The sequence below is a fragment of the Helianthus annuus genome, chromosome 13, assembly GCF_002127325.2.
Source record: "Helianthus annuus cultivar XRQ/B chromosome 13, HanXRQr2.0-SUNRISE, whole genome shotgun sequence".
NCBI lineage: Eukaryota > Viridiplantae > Streptophyta > Magnoliopsida > Asterales > Asteraceae > Helianthus > Helianthus annuus.
This window is the reverse complement of record NC_035445.2, coordinates 83,997,257-84,021,685: the sequence shown is the minus strand read 5'-3', so window position 1 is coordinate 84,021,685 and position 24,429 is coordinate 83,997,257. Positions and strand designations below refer to the sequence as shown.

At 36.0% G+C, this 24,429-nt stretch overlaps 2 protein-coding genes across 2 annotated transcripts; both read right to left on the bottom strand.

The window, feature by feature from the left end:
• Positions 1–16,708: 16,708 nt before the first annotated feature.
• LOC110898390 (probable xyloglucan endotransglucosylase/hydrolase protein 32) lies at positions 16,709–19,999 on the bottom strand. Its single transcript, XM_022145173.2, has 4 exons — positions 19,716–19,999; positions 19,243–19,343; positions 17,614–17,831; positions 16,709–17,372 (listed from the first exon to the last, which is right to left on the bottom strand). Exons 1-4 carry the CDS (start codon positions 19,921–19,923, stop codon positions 17,006–17,008), a joined length of 894 nt encoding a protein of 297 aa, XP_022000865.1. The 5' UTR covers positions 19,924–19,999; the 3' UTR covers positions 16,709–17,005.
• A 435-nt stretch (positions 20,000–20,434) lies between these two features.
• Positions 20,435–21,697, bottom strand: LOC110901152. Its single transcript, XM_022147997.1, has 3 exons — positions 21,139–21,697; positions 20,957–21,084; positions 20,435–20,815 (listed from the first exon to the last, which is right to left on the bottom strand). Exons 1-3 carry the CDS (start codon positions 21,695–21,697, stop codon positions 20,435–20,437), a joined length of 1,068 nt encoding a protein of 355 aa, XP_022003689.1.
• Between the last annotated feature and the right edge of the window lie 2,732 nt (positions 21,698–24,429).

Genomic DNA, 24,429 nt, shown 5'->3' with positions numbered 1-24,429 from the left:
ACTCTAAAAATGCTAGAGCATTTGTTCTGACTGCAGATGAAGCCAAGATGATTCCGGACGTAATAGCCGGTACGTTTTTAGTTAATGATGTTTTTGCTAAAGTATTATTTGACTCTGGTGCAAACCAAAGTTTTATCAATACTTCATTTTGGAAACTTCTAAATCAATCATTAACTAAACTCCTACAAGAATGTCTAGTAGAGACAGCAAATGGAGAAACCGTTAGGATTTCTGAAATCTTACAGGGAGCAAGAATATAAATTTTAAAAGAAAAATTTATTGCAAACATTTACCCAATGAATCTGGAAGGATTTGACATTGTATTAGGAATGGATTGGTTAATAGCCAATAAAGCCTGTATTTTATGTGATCAAAAGTCAATTCAAGTAATTTCACCAAGAGGTGGAAAGATCATAATTAAAGGAGATAAGCCATCTAGATCCACAAAATTCATCTCTGTGATGAAAACTGCAAGTTATATAAGAAAAGGATCTATAGTGTATTTGATTTCCATAATCACTAACACTAAAGGAAAAGAACTAAAAGACATTCCAGTAGTATCTCAGTTTTCAGATATATTTCCAGAAGAATTGCCAGGGCTACCACTAGACAGAGAAGTTGAATTCAGAATCCATCTGCTACCAGGAACGGCACCAATTGCCAAAGCACCTTACCGCTTGGCACCAGCTGAAATGCAGGAACTGAAGAAACAATTAGACGAATTATTGGAGAAAGGGTTCATACATCCAAGCTCATTGCCGTGGGGAGGACCGATTTTATTCGTTAAAAAGAAGGACGGATCAATGCGTATGTGCATTGACTACCGTGAATTGAACAAGGTCACGATTAAGAATCGGTACCCATTACCAAGGATCGATGATCTGTTCGATCAACTTCAAGGAGCTCGATTTTTCTCTAAAATCGATTTAAGATCAGGATATCATCAATTAAAGGTACAGCAAGAGGACATTCCTAAAACCGCATTCAGAACAAGGTATGGCCATTATGAATTTACTGTCATGCCATTTGGTCTAACCAATGCCCCAGCCGCATTTATGGACATGATGAACTGAATATGTAAGCCATATTTGGATAAATTCATAATAGTTTTTATTGATGATATTCTCATTTACTCTAAGAGTAAAGAGGAACATGCAAAGCATTTGCACGCACTTTTAAGTCTATTAAGAAAGGAAAAGCTTTATGCTAAGTTTTCAAAGTGCGAGTTTTGGTTAGAACAAGTATAGTTTCTTGGACACTTAGTTAACCATGATGGAATTCATGTGGATCCAACAAAAATCGAGGCGATTACCAAATGGAAAACCCCTGAATCACCAACCGAAGTTAGAAGTTTCTTAGGATTGGTGTCACACCCCGATTTCCACGTGTCTCACCGGTGGGCCCAGTGGGGGATTACCGTGACGATGTTGGCAACAATATAGTCAAACCACACAATTATATAATGCACAGCGGAAGCTTAAAGATAAATATATAAACTTCAACCTCTGGTTGTAATATCAAATGTATTACAGAAGTTGAATATATCCACAGCGGATCAAAAAGTAATAAATATTGTTCATTCAGATGCAGCATCGAGTTTGCGAGACTATGTACGATGCTTAGGACGCCTATACCAGCCCATTTCGTATAGTACCTGCACTTAATCTTTTTGGGGAAAATACGTCAGTTTACACTGGTAAATACATTCAACTGACACATTTGAAAATGTTTATTAAAATTGATTTGAATGCACGAGGCACAAACTCTTTTATAACTTGGGAAAATTATAATAAAATCTTGTGAATGTTTTACATGTTCTTTTATGCGTTCAGTAGCTCGGGTCGTGCCGGGTTAAAGATTTATAGACACACCACATTGCGTAAAACCGTAGTATAAAAACCAACGGCTACGTCTTTTAATTTAATGTCGACAATATATACCGGGTGTACGCCTACACCGAGATGTCGATGGTCGTGGCCATTTCGTAAAATGATGCCAAGGATATCCGGGACAACGGTCATTAAACCCCCCAAAGGCTTTTAAGAAACAAAACTGTTTAAATGAGCCGATCATATTATTTAATTAACCACCTAAGCGGTGGAAGAATATAATGCTCAATCAAGCGGTATTAATATACCGTAACCCAAGCCCATATAGGGGAAATAAGTTAAAGTATTTACCTTTGCAAGTATATTTCCTTAATTTGGATTAAATCACCGATAGCTTTTACTGGGGCTCCTAATCTGGAACGAAGGTTTTAATTAACCTCTTAGAATCCTAACGAGTCGTTATAATGGCCGTAGCCTAGACCGGTTGGTTCCGATATATATAGATATGGTTTAATCGCGCGAAAAGGCGAAAACCGAGAATGGAGTGCGATTCTGACCCAACAAGTTCAGAGACTTGTTTTATATGGGTTTATGGTTCACACTCTGGATTTTGGGGTTCAAATAATATAATTTGACCCGTATCGGCTAAATTATGAAATCTAGTTTCATAAGCCGAACCGTGCGCGCAATAGGCGAAACGGTTAACCATGAGAGTCTTACGCTTATTTCCTAAGTCAATATGCCTTAAAGAGGTTGTGGTATCAGTAGGATACCTTCCGTGATGCCCGTAACGAGTTTAAGTTAATATTATGCCCCGTAGGGGCTTTTTGGTCATTTTAAAGACTTTTAAAAGAGCTTTTCGAGTTCTACAGGAAATTTGAGTTTCCCGAACAGCTTATAAAGCTTAAAATACTTTATTTATTATTTGGAACCAGTAGCAACTGGAATCGGGTCAAAAGACCTTGTAGAACTCATGTTTTGGCCGAAAAGGGCATATTCGGTATTTACCGAACCGTAGCCATAACCGCAGGTTATGAGCAAGGTAAAGTTTATTAAAAATCTTTAAAATTCCCAAAATATTATTTTAATACAGTGGGTAAAAGTTTTGGTAACGAAATCTTGGTTTAGATGGTCGTTATGCTAATTGCGTCGTTAATTACTAAAGTTTACTTTAGTTGCGCTTTTTAGCATAACTCTCATTCTAGACCTCGGATTGACGTGAAACTTTAAGGACATGCTTATAATTTAATAAGCAAGGTTCTGGTCCGTTCACGTGTCCGAAATACTCGTTTTATTTTCAAAATGGCGTTACGGTCAACTTTTAGGCGATTAACGGAAATGCGCAAAAGACTCGGATAACTCATGAACCGATCACAGAGGTTTATACCATCATGTAACCTGGTCCTAAGAGAGTCCTAAGGTATATCTATACCTCACTAAAACGGGTCAGAACTGAAGTCAATGCAAAAGTCAAACTTTTGCGACATTCGGCTCCGAACCGGGTCAATATAGCAAATGGTCGATTCAAACGAGCGCAAACAAGTTTATATGCTTAATATCATGTTTTATGAACATCAAAACAGGTTTCATAACGTATACATTACAGATTATGCATAAATCGCTAAAATAGCTTTCTGTTGACTTTTTAAGTGCGCGTTTGACTCGATATTTGACATAGTTAGAGTGGTGATCAGGGGGAACCCTTTTAGAGGTTTATTACCCACATAAATACCAACTCAAAACCATTTTTGATTCGTCGTAAGACTGAACCATCACTGATTTATTGTAAAGTCAAACCGTAGTTACGACGGTTTGGTTTTTAGCTATTTACTAAGGAAATGTGAAACCACTAAGGGTTAGATCACTTACAGAAGCTTGAGACTTGTCTGTAGAGCAAAGAAGAAGACTTGGATGCTCTTGAAATGATCAGATAGGAGTGTTTTGAGTTGTGATGAACTTATGGACATAACCTTGCTATTTATAGCCAATGTCATGGTCCAAGATCATCACACAAGGGTCTACAAGTGCCCTTGGATGAATGGCAGGTGTCTTGGAGGATTATGGGTCGAGTAGGGGGCGCCCATGCTTTATTAATTGGTTGTTGGTCGTTCAAAGGCTCCAAAAGGCATGTAGTTACAAGTATTCTGCATCTGGGCGTTTTACGCGGCCCGCATGGGAGTCCCATGTATGTTTAATGCGGGTCGCCTGGAATTCAAATAACAGGCGCGTAAAACAGGAGGCTCGCGGCCCGCCTCAACTTAACCATAACCATCACGCGGGTCGCGAGAGGCCTGGTTTCCAGAAATTTTAAATCTTTTGAAATGATTACGAAATCCTGGTAATTAATAACGAAATCTTTCGTAATGATTTACCTGACCTTTCGGGTTTGAAGGGGTAACTTTGCGGTTTGGCCCTCGATTATTTACCGATAGGGGCCTCGTGTTATTTACCCGCATTATTAAGTCCCCGGTTAGTTTATTAATTATTTGGAAAGCCTTAACTTTCACTGTTGACGCTTTTAACCCTTCTCATACGAATTTGAGTATAACTCTCTCGTTTTAAGACGGAACTTCGCGGAATTTATACAGTATATTCTAGTGAGCGTATAACACTGTTACGAAGCCTTGGGAACGTTAAAGGGTCACTCAGAGGTATAATTAAACATGTTGACACCGTTAACCCCTGTAGCTCGTAATCTCTCACTTTCTTCCGCGTTTCGCTTCCGTACGATCTATGTTCTATTCGTTTGAAGGTACAAGCATTATTTAGGGTTACTGTACAGTATATTTACCCTTGTTGACATTTATAACCCTCGAATTTATATACTTTCAAGGTTTGTCAAAATTAATCCTTTATTCAATATTAATGCCACGTGTAAACAAATGACACGTGTTAACACATTATTGGACGCAAAAAAATTCGAGGTGTTACAATTGGCTGGTTCTTATAGAAGATTTATTCGAGATTTTTCTAGAATAGCCATTCCCTTAACCAAGCTAACCTGTAAATCCATTAAGTTTGAATGGGGACCAAAACAAGAAGAAGCCTTTAGAACTCTTAAGCAAAGATTAACCAACGCACCCATACTAGCATTACTAGAAGGAACTGAAGACTTTGTAGTCTATTGTGACGCTTCTAAGTTAGGTTATGGATGTGTGTTAATGCAACGTCAAAAGGTTATAGCTTACGCCTGACTTATGAAGAAAATTATTCAACCCATGATTTGGAATTAGGAGCCATAATTTTTGCCCTTAAGATTTGGAGACATTACCTTTATGGTAGTAAGTTTACCATATTCACATATCATAAGAGTTTAAGGTATGTTTTCAGGCAAAAAGAACTGAATATGAGACAAAGACACTGGATGGAGATACTTAGTGATTATGATTGTAATATCCAGTATCATGCAGGGAAAGCCAATGTAGTGGCTGATGCTTTAAGCCGAAAGTATCACGAAAAGCCAAAAAGGGTACGTTCTCTTAAATTAAATATACAAGTAGATTTAAATGATCAAATTAGAAAAGCACAAGAATCAATAATCAAGGAAGATACTGAAAAATTAAAAGGAATGATTAAGGAATTAGAACAAGGAACAGATGGAATTTGGAGATTCCATAAAAAGAGAATGTGGATACCTAAATTAGGAAACCTACGTCATCATATATTAGAAGAAGCCCATAAGTCTAAATATACGATGCATCCAGGAAATGATAAGATGTACCAGGATTTAAGGAAAAAATTCTGGTGGATAGGAATGAAGAAGGATATAGCAATTTATGTTTCTAAATGTTTAACTTGTTGTAACACCTCGAAATTTTGCGTCCAATGATGTATTGGCACATGTCATAAGTTTACACGTGGCATTAAATACTAAATAAAGGACCAAAGTTGACAAACATTGAAAGTATGTAAATTCGAGGGTTAAAAATGTCAACGAGGGATAAATATACTGTACAATAACCCTAAATGATGCTCGTACCTTCAAACGAATGAATCATGGATCGTACGGAACGAATTGTGGAAGAAAGTGAGGAATTGCAAACTACAAGGGCCAAATGTGTCAACATGTTTAAGTTATACCTATGAGTGACCTTTGGGCATACCCGAGGCTTTGTAATGGTAAATTATACTCACTAGAATGCGCGATATAAGTTTCGCGAAGTTCCGATTTAAAACGAGAAAGTTATGATTGAATTCGTTAATAAGGGTTAAAAGCGTCAAACTTTGAAAGTTAAGGCTTTTCGGGTATTAATAAATTAACCAAGGTTTAATAAGTTGGGTAAAAGTTCCGAAGCCCTTATTCGTAAATAAACGAGGCCCAAAACGCAAAGTTACCCCTTCGAAACCGAAAGGCCAAGGCAATAATTACAAAAGATTTGAAAATCTTGAAATATTGGTCTCAGGCGGGCCGCGTTAGCGAACCAAGCGATCTTACGCGGGCCGCATGGTCAGTAGAAGATATGGGCCTGACAGAAGGATTCAGCCGACCCGCGTAAGAGTTAAGTGATCTCTAACGCAGGCCGCGTCAGCCCTCCAGATACAGAAAATGCGGACAGGTTCACTGTTTGCTGCCGACTTAGAATGCCATTATGAGAACATGGGCGCCCCCTAAATGTCCCCTAGCACTCAGGGACACATGTTGATGATCCAAGAGCACTTATAGCACTTGTTGTCAAGGGTCTAAAGGCTAATGAACACTATAAAAGGCCACCTTGTAACCACAAGTTCTTCACACCTTCAATCAACTCTTCTGATCATTTCTGGAGCTCAAGTTCCTTCTTTGCTCATCCCTGGTCGTGCATAGGACTCTTGTAAGTATGCTCCACCCTTTCTTGGTTAAGTTTTGCTTAGTTTTAGCCCAAAAGTCAATCCGTCGTAATTAACGATTGACTTTACGATAAATCACAAATGGTCCAGTGATTTGCCGAATCAAAGGTAGTTACATGTTGGTAATCATGTGGGCATTAAACCCCTAAAAGGGCACCCTCTGATTCCCAATCTAACTAGTCCGAATGTCGAGTCAAACTTGCTTAGAAAAAGTCAACAGAATGCTATTTTGCGATTTTATGCATAATCAGTAATGTAGATGGCGTGTAACCTGTTTTAACACTCATATAACATGATAATAAGTATATTAACTAGTCTAAGCTTGTTTGATCCGACCATTTACTGTTTTGACCCGGTTCGGAACCGAAAGTCGCAAAACTTTGACTTTTGCTTTGACTTCAGTTCTGACCCGTTATGGTATGATTTAGATATGCCTTAGGACTCTCTTAGGACCAGGTTACATGATGGTATAACCCTCTGTGACCGGTTCATTGTTTGTCCGAGTCTTTAGCACATTTCCGTTAAACGCCTAAAAGTTGACCATAACGCCCTTTTAACTTTAAAACGAGAATTTTGGACATGTGAAGGGACAATAACCTTAGTTACTGAATTCTAAGCATGTCCCTAAAATTTCACGTCAATCTGAGGTCTAGAATAGGAGTTATGCTAAATAGCGCAATTACGGAAACTTTAGTAATTAAACGGCGCATTTAGCATAAAGCCTATCTAAACCCAAATTTCGACACCAAACCTTCTACACACTTATGTAAAATAATATTTTAAGAATTTTAATCATTTTTAACCTGCTCATAACCTGCAGTTATGGCATCGGTTCGGTAAATACCGAATGTACCCTTTTTGGACATAACTTGAGTACTACAAGGTATTTTGACCCGATTCCAGTTGCTACTGATATTAAATAATAAATACAGTATTTTTGACTTTATAAACTATTCGGAAAACTCAGATTTCCTGTAGAACTCAGAAACCTCTTTTATAATCTTTAAATTGACCAGAATACCCCTACGGGGCATTTATTGGATTTAAACTCATTACGGGCATTATGGAAGGTATCCTACTGATACCACAACCTCTTTAGAGCATAATAACTTAGGAAACCTGTGTAGGACTCTTACGGTTACCCGTTACGCCTTTTGCGCGTACGGTTCGGTTTATGTAACTAGTTTACATAAACTAGCCGAAACGGGTCAAAATTTATCGTTTATACCTCAAAATCCAGAGTGTGGTTATTATACCCATATAAAACAAGTCTTCAAACTTGTTGGGTCCAAACCACATTCCATTCCCGGTTTTCGCCTTTTACACGATTAAACCGAAATTATCCTTTGAAACTAACCGGTCTAAGCTAAGGCTAGATTAAAGACCCGTTAGGATTCTAATAGGTTGTTTAAACCTTCGTTCCAGAGTAGGAGACCAGTAAAAGAAACTTGCATTTATTTGATTGAGGTTATTACTTGCTCAGGTAAATACTTTTAACTTATTTTCTGTTATACGGGCTTGGGTTACGGTATTTAAAATACCGCTTGGTCGGGCAATTGACCCCAACTCATTAGTAGCTGGGTATTATCAATGTGACCCATTTAAAAATTGGTTTTGTTGGCTTTACGCCTTTGGTAGCTTAATGACCATGTCCCGGATATCCTTGGCATCATTTTACGAAATGGCCACGACCTCGACACGCGGGTGTAGGCGTACACCCGACAAGGTGTCTATAATTATAAAGGTATAACCGTTGGTTTTCCCGCCACGGCTTTCTGCTTTGTGGCGTGTCTATTAACCTTAAACCCGGCACGACCCGGACGACCGAATGCATAGTGAATATGTAATTCTTTTACAAGATTTAATTGATAAATTATCCCAAGTTATAAAAGAGTTTGTGCCTTGTGCATTCAAATCAATTTTATTAAACATTTTACAAAAGTGTCGGTTGAATGTATTTACCAGTGTAAACTGACGTATTTTCCCCAAAAGATTAAATGCAGATTCTGTACGAAATAGGCTGGCCACTCCTTAAACACCGTTAGAGTCTCGCAAGCTTGGGATGCCATATCTGTTGAACAATATTTATATTTTTATTTTGATCCCCTGTGGATTTATTTCGACTATTCATGATACTTGGATATTACAATCGATGGTTGAAATATAATCTATCTTTATGCTTCCGCTGTGCATTTAAATATTGTGTGGTTTGACTATATTGTTGCCAATTACGTCACGGTAATCCCCCACCGGGCCCACCGGTGAAACACGTGGAAACCGGGGTGTGACACTTGTTCCCAAGTTAAAGCTGAACATCAGAAACCCTCAGGTTTATTACAACAGCTAGAAATGCCAGTCTGGAAATGGGAATTGATAACAATGGATTTTGTTACTAAATTACCCAAAACAAGAAAAGGTAATGATATAATCTGGGTGATTGTAGACAGGCTAACTAAATCAGCACATTTTCTACCAATGAAAGTAACTTTCAGCATGGAACAATTAGCCAAATTGTATGTAAATGAAATCGTTTCATTACATGGAATTCCTTTATCAATTGTTTCTGATAGGGATAGCCGTTTTACCTCTCATTTTTTGTCAAGTTTCCAAAAAGCAATGGGAACCAAGTTAAATCTTAGCACCGCCTATCATCCTCAAACGGACGGACAAAGCGAAAGGACGATTCAGACCATGGAAGATATGCTTAGAGCTTGTGTAATCGATTTCGGAGGTAATTGGGACGATCACTTACCGTTAATAGAATTTTCTTATAATACCAGTTATCACACAAATATCAAAGCTGCACCATTCGAAGCACTTTATGGACGAAAGTGCCGAACCCCAGTCTGTTGGGCAGAAATTGGGGAAAAACAACTATCTGGACCTGAGATAGTGCAAGAAACAACTGAGAAGATCATTCAAGTCAAGGAACGACTAAAAGCAGCACGTGATCGACAAAAGAGCTACGCTGATAACAGACGTAAGCCATTGGAATTTCAGGTAGGAGATAAAGTATTGTTAAAAGTTTCTCCTTGGAAAGGAATAGTCAGATTCATCAAGAAGGGAAAGCTAAGTCCCAGGTATGTTGGACCTTTTGAGATTATTAGAAGAATAGGACCTATAGCTTATCAGCTACAACTGCCAGAGGAAATGGCAGGAATACATGACGTATTTCATGTATCTAATCTCAAAAACTGCCTAGGTGATGAATCACTCGTAGTACCTCTTAAGGATATGGAGGTAAATGAAGAACTTAAGTTTGTAGAGAAGCCTATACAGATTGAAGACAGGAAAGTCAAGAACCTCAAGCACAAGAGATTAGTTTTGGTCAAAGTAAAGTGGGACTCCAAAAGAGGACCTGAATACACATTGGAGCTTGAATCAGAAATCCAAAGGAAATATCCACACCTGTTCCAGTAGACCTCGATGACGAGCTCTAAAACAAGGTGTGGGGGATATAACAACCCTAAACCGACACCCTCGTAATATTTTCTGACACCCTAATAATACTTAAAATATCCTAATATGTCCAAAAAGACACCCCATACGCGAAAACAGGCTCTGAATACCTTAATTATTATTAAAATTAATTAAAAATGGAATTTTTGGGTTCAGGTGGGCCGCGTAATGATCGGAGTGTCGCGCTCCGTTCAAAGATAATATTTATAAGCCCAAATTACCCTTAACAATGTGTTAGCGGTAGTAAGGGGTCGAACCACGAAGAGTATGTGGTTTGTGTGTGGATTCGAATGAATTAAAACAATTGTCACGATATATGAAGCTTGCTAGAATAATTTTGTGTTTTCGTTTAATTGAGAAATATGATTTTTAACTAAATGAATTGATGAGAATGATTAACAACTACTAATTAACGATTGCAAAAAAAATGGTTACTAGAACAATAATGATAAAAAGGAATCATACCCGGTTTCGGTAATTGTTAACCTAGAATTTCTACAAGTTTTAGTTTCAACTCAAATGCATTCGATTAACGGATTTAGTGTACCGTGACTTAGGTGCTACTAGCTATCAACGTCCCGAAGAACGGACAAAAAGACACTTTGTAATCAACACAAGTAAATCTAACAACGACAACGTACAATTACATATCACCGTTTCGCAAAGTCATAACTTTTAACATCGTTCGACAATTCACGAATTCATAACAAATGTAATACTATTGTCAAAAGTTTCAAAAACCAAATACAAATTGTCACTAAGATGAAACAAGAACAATTTGAAACCCTAAAATTAACAACTACCTACACCGGGGTGAAACCAAGATGATTAGCCGCTCATGGTTGAAGAAGCTTGATCACCGGATGATTGGAACACGAGGGAAGACATCATGAAGCTTGTAGGATGAAAGAATGATGGATGATTCGGGTTCTTGGATGATAATGGTGATGGTGAATGGTGGAAGGATGATTAGGGTTTTGGATAGTGAATTGGGGATGATGAAGAATGAAGATGGTGATTGATCTCGATTCGGATGATGATGTTGATGAAGGTTGAATGGTAGGTGATGGTTCAATGATTGTGGCTCCAAGATGTTGTTTGAAACTCAAACTAGAATGTAACTCCCGAAAAATCAATGCTAAAGCCAATAGAAATCGAGTTTGACCCCTAATTAATCAAAAATCCCGTTTCAGCAAACTGCTACCCGTCGCCGACGGGCTGTGATTTTCTCATCTTTCTCCGACGGGCTAAGAGTCTGGATACGGGAATAGGTGGTCGACGGGCTTAACCGAAGGGCGTCGCCGACGGCTTGGGACCCGTCGGCGACGGGCTCTCAAAACCCCAATTTCTGATTTTGCTTGTTTCGCTCCCGTTTGATCCGTAATGCGTTCCGGTGCTCCGGTTTTCGACCCGTTGACTCGTAAAGCTCCCGAAAAGCTCCTTAAACTTTGTTAAACCTGCATAAACACAAATCTAATTAAAAGTAGGCCATTCAAGATTGAAACTAGTGTAAAAACACAAAGTTACGCAATAACGAACACCGGTTTTCAACCACGTATCACGTAAGCCATCCCCGAACCCTTACGCGGGCCGCGACAACTTAAAGGTCCAACAAACCCCGGTGTTGACACGTGTCATGCAACGTGTTGACCCTAGTCATGACCCGGATCACCTATGGCCTAGTCCACCTACTAGGCGGGCCACGTAGCCCCTTGGCTACTCTTACGCGGGCTGCGAGAAGGCCCAAATCAGGCCCTACATAAAGGAGGCATCGGATCTTCAGTCTACTAGCTCATTTCTTTTCTTTCTAATTGAATTCTGAAGTAGTAGAAGCTATACTCGGGTCTAATATCCCCTAAATAACAAGGTTCTGCTCCGTTGAAAGTATCATAACCCCTGGATACGTATTAGATACACTGCCCGATTGATCTAGGGTTCCGTAACGGTTGTCGTGGTTCTGCCCGACGTAGTCGTTGGAATGCCGTCTCGAGGAGGGTACCACTAATGTTAAAATGGGTTATTATACTAACACGTGTGCAATTGTGTAATGTATAGATTATTCTCAGGAAATCCTTACTGAAAACCTAAGACAGCAATGTGAGTAATCTCCTTTTTTGCAAATTGTTTTTACAAAACCTCACTTAATTAATTATATATTAAACAGTTATTGAGTATTTGTAAGGATACAATTACAGTCAGTAAATTTGGGGTTTTGTATACAAAATTTGTTACTGCCTTGCAAGAAGTAACATGACCATAAGTCGGAACGACAGTACCGTGGGTGGTAATTAATATGACTTGGAAACAAATGTAATTGCGAGACCGCCCTCAATACTGTACAATGGTTTTTATTAAAACTTGATTGAACTGGGATTCAGTCACCAGTATTTCCCACTGACAAAATGTTTTTAAACGCGTTTCAGGTAACAAAATGTGAAAGCCAACTAGAAGCCAGCTGGACAGCACTGAAGGCTTGAAAAAGTGACAATAAAGTCTAAAGAAATAGATGTTTTTACTAAATAAAAATAGGATTTATTCCTATGAAAATGTGTGTACTGAAAACTTGGGTTTTATCCCATGTGTTTAATATTATGAAAGTGTGGTATTTTACTCTGATAAAATACTTCCTAACTACGGTCCTGATGAAATTTCCGCTGCCAAAATAGACAAAAACAAGATACCAGCGAAACTGGTCGCGGCCGCCCGTTCCCGTGTTTGTATAGGGGGACGGGGGTTGCGACATTAGGTTTTTGGGTGGGGGTGGGTATTTAGGTTTTTGGTGGTGGTGCAGTGGGTTTAGGTTTTAGGTTTTAGGTTTTAGGTTTTTGGACACTTGTCACTCTATAGTGTCTTCTTTCACTTCTTATTTTTAAGAGCCTTTGTAGAATAACTTAACTCTATATTTGATATTAATCTTTTTATTCAAGTTACTATTAGTTTGTACGGAAAAAAAGGTATATATGTGATATCCTTTTAACTACCTGAAATGAAATAGATGTGCATATAAACCAAGAGGTGAATTCGCGTACAAGAGAGGAGAAGTGTACGCAGTATAGGGAAGAAGGAGAGTCATTGATCTCTCAAGATCAAGGGATCAAAATCAAGCGGTGACATTTTAGTAAATACCATGTTTAAACAATTGAAAAAACAAATAGATAAAATATATTCTTTTCTTTTCTCACTTGAACTCCTTCCCCATTGATTTAAACGACTATAATTTTTTTATACGTTAATATTTTTTTTAAAAAGTACACCGTATCAACGAACATTTCATCTCTTTTTAATTCGAGTAGATTATTGCTATAGTTTTCTTAAAAAAATTTTACAGGATACGTGATTACACATTCAACAAAAATCATTACATGATTACACTTTCAATATGAATCCATTACATGATTACACATTCAATATGATTTGTTATAATTACGTAGTGGAACATAATCAATGAATACATAAATCACGTATCGTATGTGAAAAACAGTAACAAATTACGTGACTACGTGATTTTGAAAACATATTACATGATTACGTAATTTCATTATTATTTTATGTGAAACCCCACTAAGTGATTACGTAACAATAGTTGAATATGTATTATTACGTGACTACGTGATTTTGTACACCTCGTGATTACGTGATTTCATTATAGTATTGATGTGAAACCCAACTAAGTGATTATGTAATTACGTAAAAACAAGACATATAATACATAATATTTCTTAAAATACCTAATATTTCAAGTTTAATCACGTATTAATTAAGTATAAATGTAATACAAAACATTAGTCAATCAACTTGTAATAACCACATAATGCCATATAGTAAAAATTTAATCACGCAATAAAGCAAAAACAATCAAATTCTTATTATTGAATGTGTAATCACATAATAATCATAATTGTTATAACATCAATTATGTAAATCATGTAATCACGTAATGGATTTATATTGAATGTATAATCACGTAATGATTTACATTGAATGTGTAATCACGTCATCCTGTAAAAAAAAATTAAGAAAACTATAGCAATAGTCTACTCGAATTAAAGAGAATGAAATACCCGTTAATACGGTGTAATTTTTTTTTACATATTAATGTATGAAAAAATTATAACCATTTGAAAATCAAAGAGCAAACTAATTAGTTAAGAAAAGACTAAATTACTATTCATGTCTTAGAATAGAAATGCCACTTGTATACTTCGTACATAATATGCTTATTCTATGTGAACCGAACACTATAAACCAATTAGAGCATCACTAATAGACATGTATTTGGGGGATGTTTTTAGTTGCCACATTGGCTTTGCCCAACCAATAGAATAGTTTCTCTCACTTGCCCTACTCACACCACTTAAAAACATAACTTCTCTCTCCTCTCTCCTCCCTTGCACTCACATACCTTATTTTTCCTCATTCTTTCTCACACACATCCATACTCTCTTTCCTCCATATCATCATCTCTTTCTTCCACCTCATCTTTCTCTCTCTTTAAAAACATACAAATACATCCTATTGTGGATGGTCTTCCTATGTTAACTAAAGAGTTATTAGAAATATGAGTATATGTGTCACAACCCTCGTCCCCTAACAACCCGGGAACGGGCGGTCACGGCCAGTTTGGGTGGTATCTGTATTTATCCATTTTGGCAGCGGAAATTACATCAGGACCATAGTTAGGAAATAATTTATCAGAGTAAAAATACCACGCTGTTACTATATTAAACACCTGGGAAAAACCCAAGTTTTAAGTACACACATTTTTATAGGGACAAAACCCTATTTTATTTAATAAAAACATCTATTTATTTTAGGTAACTTTATTGCCACTTTTCCAAGTCTTCAGTGCTGTCCAGCTGGCTTCTATTTGGCTTTCATATTTTGTTACCTGAAACGCGTTTAAAAACATTTTGTGAGTGGGAAATACTGGTGAGTGAATCCCAGTTTAATCAAGTTTAATAAAGACCATTGTACAGTATTGAGGGCGGTCGCGCAATTACATTTGTTTCCATCTATTCAATTACCACCCACGGTACTGTCAACCCGACTTGTGGTCATGTTATTCCTCGCAAGGCAGTAACAAATTTTGTATACAAAGCCCCAACATACCGACGATAATGGTAGAATACAAATACTCAATAACTGTTTAATATATTATTAATTGTGTGAGGTTTTGTAAAAACAATTTGCAAAAAGGATATTACTTACATTGCTGTCTTAGGTTTTCTGTAAGGGTTTCCTGGCGATTATCTATAATTTACACAATTGCACATGTGTTAGTATAATAACCCTTAATATTTACATTAGTAATACTCTCCCCGAGACGGCATTTCAACAACTACGTCGGGGAGAACCACAACAGCCGTTACGGAACCCTGGATCAATTGGGCAGTGTATCTAATACGTAAACGGTGTTATGATACTTACAACGGAGCAGAACTTCGTTAATTAGGGGGTATTATACCCGAGATTATGCCTACGATTAAGAAATTTTGAGAGAGAAAGAAATTTTGGGACGAATTCGACTGAAGGCCCGAGCTCCCTATTTATAGGAGCTGATTTCAGGTTTTACGCGACCCGCGTAAGAAGTAGCTAAGGGCTACGCGGCCCGCGAGGCTCCCTAGGGTAGGCCCTAGGGTTGCTGATTCGGAATATAGACTCCACACGCATTATGCCACGTGGCACCTCAGGGTGCGACCTTGGTCTCGAGCTGTCGCGGCCCGCGTAGCTCAAGGGGATGGCTTACGCGCCCCACGAGAGACCATAAAAACTTGTTTTTATTTTATTTTTAATTATATAAGGGTATTTGGGCTCGGTTTTCACATACGGGGTACATTTTAGGGCATATTGGGATAGTGAAAGGTTCAAATGAGAAGAAAATTTTTGTAAGAATAAAAAGAATAAGTTTTAAACCAATAGAAATGCTCCATTTTACTTCATTTAATATGTGTATTTAATGTAATTAATAAGGGCATATAGGTAAATTTTTAATTGTAATTAATTAGCTAACTAATTAAAATTGTAACTCACTTTTATATATACTCTTTAAAGATAAAATAATCTATGGTGACGGACAATTTTCGACACGTGTAGGATAAATCTTAGTATGCGTAGGATAAATTCTTAAACGTGTATGATAAATTTAGATATGCGTAGGGTAAATTTCGGTAAATGTAGGACGAATTTTGAAATGTGTAGGATAAAATGTTTTTTGCTTTTTTAATGAGAGATAACATAATTAATGGGAGGAGTTATAAACTATTTAACGTTTTACCATTATGCCCTTTCTTCTTTTTCTTCTCATGTTAAATTTCTTCTTAAATGAACCTTCCTTTATTGGGATATTTTAATATATATTAGAGGTATCGAAAAATATTTTGGAGGGTTGTTATAATATGACAACATCAAATTTGTTAATTTTTAATTAATATAAAATGAAGGTTTACTCATGCTAAATTGAGTAAAAAGTAATGATTACATAATTATTCCGATCACTATATATAGATTTTAATCGAATAAAGTAACACAAATAGTAAATAACACTAAAAAAGATAATACTCATTCTATCAAACTATGTCTCAAATTGATCATCATTTAAAAAGAAAACAATAACTTCATATAATAAATCTATAATTTTTTTTTCCCAAGTTATATTAAAACACCATGAGTTTACTTAAACCTTGACAAAAACCACACACAAATACACAATACAAATAAATCTCTTTGCTCTTCTAGAGGGCTTTGGATGCTGAACCACCTTTGTGGGTCCCATCACAACACACCCTAGAGAATGAAAAAGCTAATAAAAAAAGTGCCCTTAACTTTAAGGGCTTCCCATGTGACCTTAAATGTGTTGGGTAAATAGCAAATAGTCAAATTGTCAAATCTTATTATTTCCAGCATTCTGGTGTCAAGGAATGGTCCCTTTTGTTGTCTCTGCAATAGTTATAAACCATGTAGTGGCTATGCACCCATTTCATCGCCATGCGCTGCCTCCTGCTAAGGCCACCAGATCGTCCTGGAGTGGCGGTGACAGGGTGGCACCGTGGTGATGAATAGGCAGAGCAACCAGTTGCTTTGAAATTGGTGAATCTTCCTACAAAAGGTTGGTATCTGTAGTCGGCTTTGTATCTACCATTGTCAGTCGCCCAAGAAGACGCATCCCATATTGACCCATATAACCACATTGGCCTTAATGGAAACGTAGCATCACTTTTCCTTGGGTATCTTCTTATTGGCACATCGTCCACCAAAAATCTAGAAAAAAATGCATTGTCATAGATTCGTTAAAACGAGGGTTACAGGACAATCTAAAGGAATAACACGCGTAACAATCATATGATCATATAGGTAACTTTCCAACTAAAAAGTTGGCTTTTTCCAATAATAAAATGAGATTCAATGATTAAAAAGAACTGTTGAAAACTAGGCCATGTAGTAAAAATATTTATATGTTAAATAAATACCTAAAGTATACCATCTAATTAAAAAAACTTACATTATTTCATGTGGGCTCCACAAGATTGCATAGTGATGAAAATTTTTTGTGGGGTCAAACCATAAATGAAACTTCATTTCTCTCCCAATAATCTTGCCATCACCACTTCCCCTTATGTACACATTTGTTTGTAGTGTGTATGGCTTCCCAAATGTTGTTCCAAGAAACTCTATGTCAACCTCATCATGGAACCCTGGATGTGCTTCATTGTTTGAAAGCTACATTCAAAACATTTTAATATATTCAAATAAATAATTAATGTCATTGTAATAAATAAATAAAAAAAAAAGCAATTTTGTAAGATGGTATAAATTTATATATACTGAAATGGAAGGATTACTCTTTTTTATCTCAAAGGGTGAAATAAACCGTTTTGGACCAACCAAGTGAATCTCAAAGGGTGAAATAAAGTACTAAATAAGTAAATGTTAGTAACTTTCGTTTTGGACCAACCAAATGAAGAAAGAGAAAATATGACAGAAACTCTAAATCTTAAACCGATTTTTTTAAGTGTGAGATTTTTCTTTATGCTAAACCTCTTGTCTTTAAAAAAGTGTTAAGAAAATATTCTAAGAGTTTATTTTAATCATATAATTTTTATAAACCTTGTATAAACTTAATGTTGGCTTTTACACATAATATATATATAATAACTTGATAAAGAAGAATTATTTTTTAAAAGTAAACTTATCTTTTTATTTTTAGAAAGTTTCATGCACAATATATATATAATATATAATAACTTGATAAAGAAGAATTATTTTTTAAAGAGTAAACTGACAAAATGGTCTATGAGATTTGATCACTTTTGCTACTTTAGTCCAAAACTCAAATCTTTTGAATCTGTATCCATGTGATTTCAATTTTGTTGCAATTTTCATCGAAAATCAAAATCTTATTAGATTTTTCAGTTAACATCTAGTTTTTTTTTTTTTTTTTTGGTCTTTTCTCTCCCTTTAATGAATGTCAAAATGGTCTTTTAACGTTTTATTATAATAAATTAAAAAAATCTGACCATTTTGCCCTTCATTAAATGGTAGGAAAAAGACAAAAAAACTGCATGTTAACTGAAAAATCTGATCAGATTTGCTTTTGTATGAAAATGACAACAAAATTGAAACCACAGGGACCCAGAATCAAAATGTTTGAGTTTTGAACTAAAATGGTAAAAATGAACAAAACTCAAGGACCACTTTGGCAGTTTACTCTTATTTAAAAGTAAACTTAATCTTTTTATTTTTAGAAAGTTTCATGCACGGTGTTCAAAGGGATGTCATTAATATTTCACAAATTACAATCACCTTGACAACGCAATTCAAGAACATGTTTTTTACTTTATTTGACCATGTAAATGCATAAGTATTATCATTTTTAAGATCATTATTATATTTAAGACTCGTTTTAATAAAATATATATGTATTTTTATCTGTTTCTAAAAACGGGATTCTCAATTTTAAAATGTACGAAAGCATATTTCTTTTGGCAGAATTATGAAAAAGAAAAAGTTAATGATGTGACATTTATATTGTCGATAAGCAAGCAAATTATTGGTGGAAGTGACATTAAGGTGTTGTACTATGTGCTTCAATGTTTGTACTCATGTAATCATTGATATGTTTAGTGCTCACATAGAATGCTGTTATGACTCCCGCAGTATAACCCGGTTGAAGTTTGATGGATGCTCCGAAGTAACCGGATCTAAATGGTTTGACCGACTTGAACCCGCTTCCTGTCATCAATAAAATGTTAATGTCAAAAGTTAAAACAAACCCATTAATATATTTCTTTTATGTTATGTTTTAACTCATGTTTTTTTTTTTTTTCCATTAAAACAGAGACGATTACAGACTAATGACAGCTAAGCACATGTTTTAATCGTGAAAGCTCGTTATCGGAAAAAAAGAATCACATAACCCTAACCAATCATGTAAAACGCAGCTAATTACGCGTCAAATATTAAAGACAGAAAACCAGTGAAAGCTAGATTCAAATCTGTTAGAGGGACTTAAACGCTTACCGCTGTGTCATATTTGAACGACACTCAAATGTGAAGGTTGTTTTAAATTAAAACCATTTTTATAGGAAGGGTGAAGAATGTGACCTGATGTACGGTCGAGCCAGATGGCAAGAGCATCGTTGTTAACGGTCTGGTGGCTAGGACCCCAGAGGTTTCTAAAGCCTTGGTTAAAGGACATGGACCTGAACTTGGAGCTCGGGTAGAACCCAGGTGAAGGTGGCCAGGAGCCAGCATTGGTGAGTGATGGTCCAATGAGAATGAAAACAAGTGTAAAGAATATTATAAACCCCATTTATTAATTAAATGTGTAAAGAAAGGTAAGACACAAATGGGGAGGGAGTAACGAGAAAGAGTGACATGAAGGTGTATAAATGGGGAGAGGTGAGGTGAGGTGGGGTGGGTGGGGTGGGGTAGGGGGTGCATGGGGGTAGTGTGAAGGGTGGTACAATATCATTACTTATTTATGATAATCTTGATAATATGTTATGAGTTAGTGTTATAGGACATTCATTCTTAGGGTATAAGGAGTGGTTAAACACTATAAAGTGGCAAAAGAAAAAACTGACCAATCAGAGGGCGCCATGTCAATTTGGCAAAAGTGTTTAAACTTTGCTGAAAAGTGTTGGCATTGGTTTAAACACTTGCTGAAGTGGTAAACTTTTATGATTATTTTTTTTTTGCAATAATTAATTTAATATAAATAAATTAAAAACAATAAACTTTCATAATAAATTAAATTAAAAACATCAAAGTTACACTAAATTAAAAAACAATAAAATTACATTAGCATGAAACAATTTAAACTAGTCTTCATCGGAATCGGCCAAAAGATGGGGTAAATCTTGACTTGCGAGATGATCTATGAGATCGTGTTTGAGTCTCCAATGGGTGTCTTCATTCAACAACTCGCCCAACACCGTATCGTCTAGAGCCGGCTCGACCGGAGGATCCCGAATGTGCACCGGTGCTATCGCCTTTCCATCGTCTTTCAAAATCATGTTGTGTAAAATAATACACGTGTACACGACATTCCTAATTTTTTTAACCGATCTTGCTCGCATCGGTCGACTCAATACACCCCATTTCCCCTTCAAAACACCAAAAGCCCGTTCGACGTCTTTCCTTGCCGCCTCATGTTGCCTCTTGAATTTCTTTTCGTTTACTTCGTGAGGGTAAGGGATCGACTTCACAAACACGGACCACGAAGGGTAGATTCCATCCACGAGCAAATAACCACGTTTGTATAAATGGTTGTTAACGTAAAATGGACATTTTGGCGCGGTTCCATTTCGTTCCGTTAAAAATAACGGAGATTGTTGTAGAACATTGATATCGTTTTGAGAACCCGGTGGACCGGCAAAAGCATGCCAAAACCATAAGTCTTGAGAAGCAACCGCTTCGAGCATAATAGTCGGGTATCTATGATCTCCTCGCATGTATTGGCCTCGATACTCTGTCGGACAAAAACGCCAAACAAAATGGGTGCAATCAAGGCTACCAAACATACCTGGAAGGTGATGTTTTTCCTCATGAGCTTGGTATAAAAGTGTCATGTCGTGGCTTGTCGGTCTACGTAAGAACTCTGGACCATATATTTTGCAAACCGTGTCACAAAAATATTCTAGGCACTCGCGGGAAGTTCTTTCGGCCATATGCAAGTACTCGTCGTTCTCGTCTGGAGTGTTTCCAGTTGCGAGCTGTTTAATAGCCGATGTCACCTTTTGCAAGGGCGTAAAGCCCTTCCTACCTCGCGCATCGGGGGCCTCTACAAACCACGGGTCGTTCTCTTCCACATCGGACACAATTTGTAGAAACAAACGTTTCGACATACGGAACCTATGCCGAAAGATATCTTCGTTGTACTTCGGGTCTTCGACAAAATAATCCGCCATGAGTGTCTCATGCCCCTCCTCACGTTGACGTTCAATATATCTCCTTCGGTTAGATGTGCCGGTATCTTGAAGTTCGGCTTCTTCGATGAGATTTTGAAAAAAAAGAATGCTACTATCAGATGAATCGTCGCTACTCATGGGTGGGAACCATAACGGGGGGAGGTCATCCGCCATTTTGTAAGATAAACTTTTAGAAGGAATTGGTTTGTATGAGTATTTGGAAAGTATATGGTTAAATGGTGTGTGATATATATATAGAGTTTAATTTTTTTTTAAATTTTTTTTTTTCATTTTAAACGGTCATATGACCGTTGGAGTGCCCCCCCCCCCCCTTTTCGCTTTCTCCTTTCTCGCTTCGGTAATCCCTCACCGCCGTTGATGTTTTGCCGCATTCGATGTTGGTTGGCGGCGGTGTTTGCCGCGCGGCAAACGGCTTTGCCGCCCCCATCTCTCAACCACACCGTATGCCCTTATGACAGGGTGACAATCATCTTCCTAAATGTAGAAGATTTTGTACGGTTTATGTGTAAGATACACACTTTATCTTGTTAGTATTTTCAATCTAGGGATGAGTAGCAGTACCAAAACCGAATCAGTGCTAAACCGTACTGTACTGAGCACTTTCTGTACCAGTGTCTATTTTTGACGTTTTCCAGGATCGATACTTTCAGTTATTTTAGGTTGATTCACCTTTGAATACTGTAGCGTATCATACCAACACTTTCACTACCGGTACCCATTTTGGCTATTTTTGATACCGTTACAATAGCTCATTCCTATTTTAGTTTATTTTTTTTAACCTTTGTGCTAATTAATTTACTAGTTCAGTCTTTATATTTTATTAATATTATAAATTCATAAATAAAAAATAAAGTAGTTACGTATTTTTAAAGTATTTATTATTACGTCCTTTGATTTTGAAACGATTTGACCAGGCGATCAATAAACCAGTGATTAGTTCGTTTTAAAAAGATTGATTGAATACAATAATTAACTTGAAATGTGATTTAATAAAATCTCTAGTAATTAATAAAATATTTTTGAAGCATAAAGCCTGATGTCAAAGAAAATATATAAATTCTACAAAGAGATATAAAAAAATAAAAATCATTAAAAATTAGATAAAAGTTTTTACATTTTTAGCAAGGACAAGGAGGGGCCTGAAGATATATATGTAATAAATTATAAATCGAGGTGAATTTAGTATGTGGGACCCGATGGTAAGTAGTAGTCATGAGGACAAAGATTAAATAAATAAATGGGTACGAAAATATGTAAAATATTTTGTGAAAATGCGTATTTTGGGTTAATGTGCTCCAGCTTTAATTTTGGATGTTTTTCACTAGTTGTTAAATAATAAAGCTAGTAACTTTCAAAAAAAAAAAAAAAAAAACAATAAAGCTATTGCTTAACTGCTTACTATTATTTATATTAGTTTATTCAACTTAATTATAATATAATTCTCATGTTACATAAATTTGATTGTAGTCTTTTTATGTTTTTCTTATGTTTACTATTGAAATTGTTTATTTTATATCTAGCTTTTAGAAGCCTGTGTCAAAATATTATGAATGTGGACATGTTTTACTTTTCTTTTCTTGTACGTGAAGGCATTTTGCGTGACATTATTTCGTGTTTATGAAATTTTAAGCCTTTAACTTTTATTATAAATATTTATCATTTATTTATAATAAATAAATGAATCTATTTATAATAAATAAATGAATTTATATTATATTATATATTTTACATCTTATAAATATTTATCATTTATTTATAATGAACAAATGAATTTATATTATATTATATTATATATTTTACATGGATATGTGGGCTGTCATTTTCTTATATAATAAAACAAAAGGATAAAATAAAATAAAATAAAATAAAATAAAATAAAATAAAAGGTTAAAATGTATATTTAAATTCCCCTTTGGTAACAGAATGTGTAAAACAATTATTATTTATAATTTAACCAACATATTTTCGTTTTATTATCAGTTTTGTTAGCCTGAAAATGACCACCATCACCATTTATAGTAATTATTATTTAAAATATTTACACGGTTCAATGTGACATACCAAATGATACGAGATCATGTAGCGTACATCTCTTGCTCTTGGTTGGGGTCCCACGGAACATCCCTTGATACATACGATCATTATAAAATTATGAAACTAATAATCAATAATTGTACTTGCACAAGGTTGTTGGTACATGTATTAATGGCCCTAGCGGGTTATGTCGTGTGTTAATGTGTTGTTTTAGGTCACACCGTGTCATATTAAGTCAGAACAAGTCATTTATGTGCTAATGCACTACATTACATGTTTAAGATGAACTTATGTCAATTGGTGTTAAGAAATGATCATTTTCATATGTTACAAAAAGAAAATACAAAGAAACTTGTGCTATGTCAAGAGAAACGTATGCCTAACTTCTTTTTAACTATAAAAATGTCAAGAAATGATCATTTATAGACACTCATGCCATTTGAACATTGTAAAACTGCCACCACATTGTAATCCATAAGACGTGAAAAGTGAGTAATATTATCAGGTATCGTCTTTAACTCTAATTTACTCAAGTTAAGAATCCATTTGTGGGTAGGGGGTTGGGTCCAATCAGTAAAGCCAATGGAGTTAAGTTGTTGCTTTCCTTGAGGTCAATGGTTCGATCCTCGCTAAAGACGGATTTGGTATGATTTAAGCCGTTCTAGAAAAAGTTAAGAGTTCATTTGAAAACAACGGATTCTCATATAGTATCTATGATCAATATTTACCGTACATTATCGATGGAATATTTTATTTGGATTATTATCTTTACAATTTTCAACAGCAAGAGTAATAATCGACAATTACACAGTCCCTAGTTGATTTGTCATGATTATCGAGAGACAACCAAC